Source organism: Colobus angolensis, unplaced genomic scaffold (assembly GCF_000951035.1).
Source record: "Colobus angolensis palliatus isolate OR3802 unplaced genomic scaffold, Cang.pa_1.0 Scaffold64, whole genome shotgun sequence".
Lineage (NCBI taxonomy): Eukaryota > Metazoa > Chordata > Mammalia > Primates > Cercopithecidae > Colobus > Colobus angolensis.
The window spans coordinates 508,088-517,025 of record NW_012120043.1 but is presented as its reverse complement, the minus strand read 5'-3'; the positions used below and the strand labels follow the sequence as shown (position 1 = coordinate 517,025).

Below are 8,938 nucleotides of genomic sequence, written 5' to 3'. Positions count from 1 at the left end.
GCTCGCTGCAATCTCTGCCTCCTGGGTTCAACCCATTCTCCTGCCTAAGGCTCCCAAGCAACTGGGATTATAGGTGCCTGCCACCATGCCCAGCTAATTTTTTGTATTTTTAGAAGAGACGGGGTTTCACCGTGTTAGCCAGGATGGTTTCGATCTCCCGACCTCATGATCCACCCGCCTCGGCCTCCCACAGTGCTGGGATTACAGGCGTGAGCCACCGCGCCCGGCCAGTCCTCCCTGCCTCTTATCCCCATGCCCCGTTTCTCCTCAAACCCTGGGGGCTCCACCTTCAGAACACAGGGAACCGCCCACTGCTCCCCCCTCCACGGCCCATCCCAGCCTCCTTTCCCAGCAGCCCGGTCCCCTCCGCCTGGCACCGTCCGCGGTCTGTTCTCCCTGCAGTCACTAGAGGGCGTGAGTGACCACGGAGTCGGGGCGGTCCCGGCTTTGCCTACAGCCTCCCATGGCTCCCGCCTCCCTCTGGGGAAAAGCCCAGGTCCTCTCCCACCCCGCCACAGGGCCCTGAACAATCTCTCCATCATCTCCCCTCCGCCCTCTCCCCCTCCTCACGCTGCTCCAGCCACACCGGCCTCCTGGCTGTTCCTCCAACACCCCAGGCCCTGTCCTGCCCCAGGGCCTTTGTACTGGCCGTGCCCTATGCCTGGAACACCTTCCTCCAGATGGCTGCGTGCCTTGCTCCCCCAGCACCTTTGGGTCTTTACTCAGACATGACTCTTAAATGTTGAACGCTCCCCTCCCGAGCCCTGTGGTTCAAATCCTTCCTCCAGCTCAACGTCCTTGGCCTCACTTTTCTACTGTAGTAGAGGCTGTGGCCCTCATTAGAACACCTGCTCCCCTAATGCCTGGCACACAGCAGGTGCTTGATAAGCATGTCGGGTGAAGGGACGACTGTTTTTCAACCCTATATCCCTGCACAGCCTCAGCCCTCCACCCCAGACAGCTAGTCCAGAGCTGCCCACACTGTTGAGCAGGTCGCGCACTGCACAACGTCAGTGGCCACGGGGACCAGCGGGGGACCTGGACCTCGGTGTCTGCCAGGGCTGGTCTCACTGGCACAGAGGCCCACAGACACCACCTGCTCTGACAAATGCCTCTGTCTGCTGCATCCTCGGGCAACCCCCACCCTGGACTGTGCTGGAGACCTGGGTCTCCGGGTGGCTCTCCTTCCTTCCAGCCCTGTCCTGTCCTGGCCAGCCACCCCAGAGTCCTTCTTCACCTCCCTGCCTTGCTGCTTTTTCTGAGACAAGAGTCTTGTTCTTGTCGCCCAGGTTGGAGCACAGTGAGGTGATCTCAGCTCACTACAAACTCTGCCTCCTGGGTTCAAGTGATTCTCCTGCCTCAGCCTCCTGAGTAGCCGGGATTACAGACGTGCACCACCGCGCCCGGCTAATTTTTGTATTTTAGCAGAGACGGGGTATCACCATGTTGGCCAGGCTGGTTTTGAACTCCTGACTTCGGGTGATCCACCCACCCTGGCCTCCCGAACTGCTGGGGTTACAGGTGGGAGCCCCCGTGCCGGGCCCTCTGCCTTGCTTCTATGCCGTCGCAGCTCACTCACACCGCAGTGGTTTTGCCGACTGCGATGACTTTCCATTCCTGGGCTCCTGTCCTGTGCCAGGCCCCAGAATGGCGTACCGAGGTCCCACCCCTCTGGCAGGTGGAGAAATTCAAGACACCAGCTCCACGTGATATGCCAGGGGTTCCAGCCTGACTTGAGCATTGTGTGGCACTCAGCCTCAACCCCGACCTTCCCCTGCTTCTCGGAAGCGCAGCAGCGCCGGGGACCTGGCTTGGTTGCCTCCAGGGACGGGGCGCCCACTCTCTCTCCCGGGGCAGCCGGTCCTACTGCCCAAGAACCGGAGCAGGTAAGATTTGCAGCGAGCGTGTTCAGGCGTGTTCAGGCGTGAGCACCACCCGCCGGGCCCCCAGGAGGGAGCCGTGAGGTTAGGGTGGAATGAAAGCCGTGGGGTTGCGTCGGTTAGAGCCGCCATGCGTGGGGCCCGTCTTCTCAGGGAAGCATGGGCCGGCGTGGGACGAGGACACAAAGCACAGGGGGCCCCACCCCAGGCTCGGGGACTTGGCCGTGGTCCAGCCATCACCCCCACAACCACAGCCCGGCCAGACGCTGCGGAGAGCAGGTCGGTGTCGCCCCCACCCCACCCGGCCCTCCAGGACCGAGACTTGGCCCCTGATGGCGGCTGGATCTGGGGCCCAGAGCCTGGGGGACTGACCCACCTGCCTTCATCATGGGGGAGCCGTCAACCGTCCTCATGGGCGTGTTGGAGACTCGCTTGTCTGCACAGGAGGCGGAGGTGGAGAGAGAGATGGGGGTTAGAGGAGAGGTCACACGGACCCCCCAGACAGCCCAACACCCCTTCACACAAGTGCATCCGGACCCCCACATGCACTGGGGCCCCTGACCCCACCCAGACCCCACACAGACACAGGCACCTGGGCCCTCTAGATCCCAGACCCCACATAGACACAGGCACCCAGACCCCTCCAGACCCCTAGAAAATCCCACAGCCACCCCCACAGTTCATTCCTCATCTTCAGTCCAGTGATTTTCACAAAATCCCTGAGAGGCCTGCCTAGATTTTTTTTTAATGATTAATTTTTAATTCTACAGTAAGACAAGGAGACACTCCCTTATGAATAATTAACACACACAAACCAGGCCAGAGGCACTTCAGACGCCAGCGTCCACCCTGGCTGCTGGCTGTCCCGCTGTCGATATGGAAGGGGACACCTTCCGTGAAATGCATTTTACAGACAGGGTCTTGCTCTGTCGCCCAGGCTGGGGTGCAGTGGTGGGATCACAGCTGACCGCAGTCTCAACCTCCTGGGCTCAAGCGATCCTCCCACCTCAGCCTCCCCAGCAGCTGGGACTACAGGCGTGCAGCACACCTGGCTAATTTTTTTTGTATTTTTAGTAGAGATGAGGTTTCACTATGTTGGCCAGGCCGGTCTCGAACTCCTGACCTCAAGGGATCCACCTGTCTCAGCCTTCCAGAGCACTGGGGTCACAGGCCTGAGCCACTGGGCCCGGCCGGGGACTAATTTTTTTATGTTTGGCAGAGACAGGGTCCTCCTGTGTTGCCCAGGTTGTTCGTGAACTCTTGGGATCAAGCGATCCTCCCGCCTCAGCCTCCCAAAGTGCTGGGATTACAGGCATGAGCCACCGCACCTGGCTGTTTTTGTATTTTTTCACTACACACTGAGTTTTGCCATGTTGGCCAGGCTGGTCTCGAACTCCTGACCTCAGGTGATCCACCCGCCTTGGCCTCCCAAAGTGCTGGGATCACAGGCCTGAGGCCCCGAGCACCTGTTACTTTGGAGCTGCACTCCCCGCCCTGCCATCCCCTCTCTGGCCACCAGAGTGCGCCGAGGCCCCACGAGTTCCTTCCAGAAGCCCTACCTTTGGGTGTGCCCACCGGGGTCTGCAAGAAAGAAGAGAGAAGGGTCAGGGGTGTCAGCATCCCCCGGAAGAGGAAGGGGAGCCCCGGGGTCAGGAGCCTGGGAAGGGCTGGCACAGTGGATGAGGTCACACGCGCCCGCTTCTCATCCCATCCTCTTGGGACTCTAGCCAGAAACACCGAGGTCATCTTTCTTTTTTCTGAGACGGAGTTTTGCTCTTGTCGCCCAGGCTGGAGTGCAACGGGGCAATCTCGGCTCACTGCAGCCTCCGCCTCCTGGGTTCAAGCGATTCTCATGCCTCAGCCTCCCCAGTAGCTGGGATTACAGGCGTGCGTCATCACACCAGGCTAATTTTGTATTTTTAGTAGAGACGAGGCTTCTCCATGTTGGCCAGGCTGGTTTCGATGCCCTGACCTCAGGTGATCCGCCCACCTAGGCCTCCCAAAGTGCCGGGATTACAGACGTGAGCCACCACTCATTTCTCATTTCTTTTCTGCCTCCCCTCATGCCCCCGCATCAGCGGCTCCCGCAGGCCGCCCTGAATCCAGCCAGCTCTCCCGTGCTCCTTCAGTCTGGTCTTGAACTCCTGCTCTTAAGTGATCCTCCTGCCTTGGCCTCCTGGGAGCCACTGTGCGAGGCCCAGGGTCTAGCATCTCGTGCCTGAGCTGGTTCTGCCCTGCATGGTCAGACCCTGCACACAGACCCCCCTCCCTGAACGGTGCCCCAGCCTCCCTGGTCTTCCTGCTGTTTCTGGGACACACTCTTGACTCACGGCCGTGGTGTCTGATGTTCCCTCACTCCACTCTCCCCCATCACGTCACCAGGTGTGCCCCTCAGGAAGGCAGGGACCGTGCACGTGTACTGCTGGGCTTCCCACACCAGCTCTAGTCCAAGCTCAATCACCCCTTCAGGGAAAAGTGCCTGGAGAACTCCTATTCAACCTTCAAAACCCACTTCCTTGGCCAGGCGCCGGGACTTATGCCTGTAATCCCAGCACTCTGGGAGGCCGAGGTGGGCGGATCACCTGAGGTCAGGAGTTCGAGACCAGTGTGACCAACATGGCGAAACCCCGTCTGTACTAAAAACTAAAATTAGCCAGGCGTGGCGGCGCGTGCCTGTAATCCCAGATACTTGGGAGGCTGAGGCCGGAGAATCACTTGAACCCAGAAGGCAGAGGTTGCAGTGAGCCAAGATCATGCCATTGCACTCCAGCCTGGGTAACAAGAGTGAAACTCTGTCTCAAAAAAAAAAAAACCATAGGCCGGGCGCGGTGGCTCAAGCCGGTAATCCCAGCACTTTGGGAGGCTGAGACGGGTGGATCACGAGGTCAGGAGATCGAGACCATCCTGGCTAACACGGTGAAACCCCATCTCTACTAAAAAAAAAATACAAAAAACTAGCCGGGCGAGGTGGCGGGCGCCTGTAGTCCCAGCTACTCGGGAGGCTGAGGCAAGAGAATGGCGTAAACCCGGGAGGCGGAGCTTGCAGTGAGCTGAAATCCGGCCAGTGCACTCCAGCCTGGGCGACAGAGCGAGACTCCGTCTCAAAAAAAAAAAAAAAAAGAAAACGCCCCACCTCCTCCAGGACGCCCCCCCAGCCCTCCCACGAATGAGGAACTTGGGGATTCCACGGCGCCTTGGGCTTCCCACCTCTTCGGCCTGACCACTCTCCCTGGATGGTTCCTGACTCACGGCCATCTTCCCACCTGACATGAGCTCAGTGAGGTCCGGGACTGTGCCCAGAACCAGGTCTTTTTTTTGTTTTTGAGACAGGATCTCGCTCTGTCGCCCAGGCTGGAGTGTCGTGGCGGGATCTCGGCTCACTGCAACCTCTGCCTCCAGAGTTCAAGCAATTCTCAGCTGAGATCACAGGTGCCCGCCACGACATCCGGTGAATTTTTGTATTTTTAGTAGATACGGGGTTTCATCATGTTGGTCAGGTTGGTCTTGCTGAACTCCTGACCTCAAATGATGTGCCCGCCTCTGCCTCCCAAAGTGCTGGGATTACAGGCGTGAGCTGCCAAGCCCGGCCAAGGGTCTGGTTTTAACATCGTCTGTCTTAGATGGCAGATGCCAGATTCAACAGCTGAGACCACTAAGGACCACTCAGCTGCGTGGCCTTGAGCCAGCCCCTCCACCTCTGTGGGCCGGGGTTTTTACTCCCATCAAACGGAGATGCTGTTCCCATGGGAAGGGCTTCCTGGAGGCTCAGCCACATGAAACAAAGCGGGGGTTCAACAGAAACCATGACAACCCCAGCCTGGGCAGCAGAGGGAGACCCCGTTTCTACCAAAAAGACAGAAATTAGCTGGGCGTGGTGGCATGCGCCTGTGGTCCCAGCTACTCGGGAGGCTGAGGCGGGAGGATCGCTGGAGCTGGGGAAGTTGAGGCTGCAGTGGACTGTGGTTGCGCCACTGCACTCCGGCCTGGGTGAGAGTGAGACCCTGTGTCGAAAACAAAAACAACAACAAAAAACGGGCCAAGTAAGGTGGCTGCTGCCTGTAATCCCAGCACTTTGGGAGGCTGAGGGGCGGGTCACTTGAGGTCAGGAGTTTGGGACCAGCCTGGCCAACATGGGAAAACCTCGTCTCTACTAAAAATACAAAATAAACTAGCCGGGCGCGGTGGCGGGCGCCTGTAGTCCCAGCTACTCGGGAGGCTGAGGCAGGAGAATCGCTTGAACCTGGGAGGAGGAGGTTGCGAGACCGCACCACTGCACTCCCGCCTGGACAACGGAACGAGATTCGGTCTCAAAAACGAACAAAAACAAAAACCAAAAAACACTATGGCCAAAGCCACCAGCACCCACCAGCATCTCCTGTGGTTCCCTGAGCCCTTCTGATACCCCCAGGCGGGTCTCCTGCTGTTCCCTGAGCCCTCCGATGCCCCCAGGCGGGTCTCCTGCTGTTCCCTGAGCCCTCCGATGCCCCCAGGCGGGTCTCCTGCTGTTCCCTGAGCCCTTCTGATACCCCCAGGCGGGTCTCCTGCTGTTCCCTGAGCCCTCCGATGCCCCCAGGCGGGTCTCCTGCTGTTCCCTGAGCCCTCCGATGCCCCCAGGAGGGTCTCCAGCGGTTCCCTGAGCCCTTCTGATACCCTCAGGCGGGTCTCCTGCTGTTCCCTGAGCCCTCTGATGCCCCCAGGCGGGTCTCCTGCTGTTCCCTGAGCCCTCCAATGCCCCCAGGCGGGTCTCCCGCTGTTCCCTGAGCCTTTCTGATACCCCCAGGCGGGTCTCCTGCGTTCTCTGAGCCCTCCGATGCCCCCAGTGGTGGCTGCTCCCATTACTCCCCCGTCTTACAGATGGGGAAACCGAGGCCCAGCGAGGCGAAACCACGTGTCCCAGCTCACACCGCTGGGAAGTGGCTCCGGTGAGCTTGAAATTGAGTACTTAGCTCTAGTCTGGGCCTGTCCCCTCAGCTGCGCTGACATGGAAGGGCTGGGGTCTCGCTTTGGGGCCAACGGGAGTAGGGGCCTGGGGATCCGCCCCCCGGTCACCCCCTTACCTGCTGTGAATTCATCACCACCTCTGTCTTGCGCTCCTCCTTGGCTGGACTCGGGGCCGGGGCCCGGACCGGGCTCGGGGCCACCGCGTTCTCCTTGGCCGCAGCTGGGGCGGAGTCTCCATGCTCCAGCACCTCAATTTCCTTCTCCAACCTGGAGAGAGGGTGTGCGTGAGGGTGACTCCCGTATTCCCCGCAGGGCTCTGGGCACCTTTTGTACGACAGCTCCCAAATTTCTTTTTTTTGAGACAGATTCTCGCTCTTGTTGCCCAGGCTGGAGTGCAATGGCTTGATCTTGGCTCACTGCAAGCTCCGCCTCCCGGGTTTAAGGGATTCTCCTGCCTCAGCTTCCCTAGTAGCTGGGATGACAGGCACGCACCACTACACCCGGCTAATCTTTTGTATTTTTAGCAGAAATGGTGTTTCACCATGTTGGCCAGGCTGGTCTTAAACTCCTGACCTCAGGTGATCCGCCCGCCTCATCCTCCCAAAATGCTGGGATTACAGGTGTAGCCACCGCGCCCGGCCCAGCTCTCCGAATTCAAGGCTCCCAGGCAGCCTCGAGAGGCAACCCCGTGGTGTTCATGGTGGGGGAAACTGAGGCACAGAGTGCAAAAGCCTCACAGCCAGCAGGTAGCAGAGGCGGGATTCAAACCAGGGCTGGCTCCCCGTGTCCCCTGACCCCCGGCCTGTGCTGTTTATGTCACTATCTGTATCAAACGAACTCTCCTTTCCCGCTCAAATCTGTGTATTTTAACAGGAAACTTTATCTCACCGGGAAACTGGAAAAACCATGTCACTTTCCAAGTGTTAGAAGATAACGGGACAAACAGATCCAGGAAAACAAAACCGGGATATGAAATCCCAGCCCCGGGCTTTGGCAAGGGCGGGCGGCACTCATGGCAGCTCAGCCCCAGTTCCAGGACAGGGCAGACAGAGGCTGAGTCCGTAGGTCTAATAAGGTGGGCTCAGGCTGGCAGGCTGGACACAGAGCAGACCTGCGTCCCCCCCACCCACAAGAAGAGGGGTCCAGCCCACAGTCAGCCTGGAAGGCTTCCTGCAGGAGGTGTCTGGGCAGAGCCTGAGCTGGCAGAAGGTAGTGGAGACCCAGAGCAGCTCAGTGTCAGCACTTGAGAAGCGGGTTTCCCCAGGGAAGGGGTGAAGCCAAGGCCTCTGAAAGCAAACTAGGCCTCAAGCCAGGTCTTCCTCCTTCATCGAGGGGCCTGAGCCTGTGCCCACTAGGGCTGCGTGAAAAGAATCCCAACGTGCCCAGCCCTCACGGACAGTAACTCCCACTGCCTTCACCCAGGTGTCTGACCGTCCACCTCTCTGCAAACAGGGCCAGGCCCGTCTCAGCCCCACCTGTCTGAACATCCTGTTCAGCCCAGGGACACAGCTGGTGCTTAATGGTTGCTGGCATGAAGATACACAGTGGGGCTGGCTGCGGTGGCTCACGCCTATAATCCCAGCGCTTTGGGAGGCCAAGGCGGGCAGATCACCTAAGGTCGGGAGTTCCAGACCAGCCTGACCAACGTAGAGAAACCCTGTTTCTATTAAAAATGCAAAATTAGCTGGGGGTGGTGGCAGGCGCCTGTAGTCCCAGCTACTTGGGAGGCTGAGGAAGAATCGCTTGAACCCAGGAGGCGGAGGTTGCAGCGAGCCGTGATCGCACCACTGCGCTCCAGCCTGGGTGACAGAGCGAGACTCCGTCTCAAAATAAGAAAAAAAAAAAAAGGCATACCATGGGATTTTTGCCTCCCTGGTCCACAGGTGAGGAAACTGAGGCCCAGGAAGTCGGTAACACTCAGCTCATTCCAAGGCCCCAAACCCACCAGAACTGCCCCACCCTGTCCACACCTTCCATTTTTTTTCCTTTTTTTTTTTTAGATGGAGTCTCGCTCCATCTCCCAGGCTGGAGTGCAATGGCGAGATCTTGGCTCAAGGCAACCTCCGCCTCCCGGGTTCAAGCGATTCTCCTGCCTCAGCCTCCCGAGTAGCTGGGAT

At 59.1% G+C, this 8,938-nt stretch overlaps 1 protein-coding gene across 1 annotated transcript in view; it reads right to left on the bottom strand.

Moving 5' to 3' along the window:
* PALM (paralemmin) overlaps positions 1-8,938 on the bottom strand; it is a 31,520-nt gene that overhangs the window by 9,974 nt on the left and 12,608 nt on the right. Inside the window, exons 5-7 of the mRNA XM_011963983.1 lie at positions 6,938-7,088; positions 3,440-3,461; positions 2,257-2,316 (exon numbers count right to left, since the gene is read on the bottom strand). Of these exons, the coding sequence (XP_011819373.1) occupies positions 2,257-2,316; positions 3,440-3,461; positions 6,938-7,088 (233 nt within the window). The remainder of the gene's footprint in view (positions 1-2,256; positions 2,317-3,439; positions 3,462-6,937; positions 7,089-8,938) is intronic.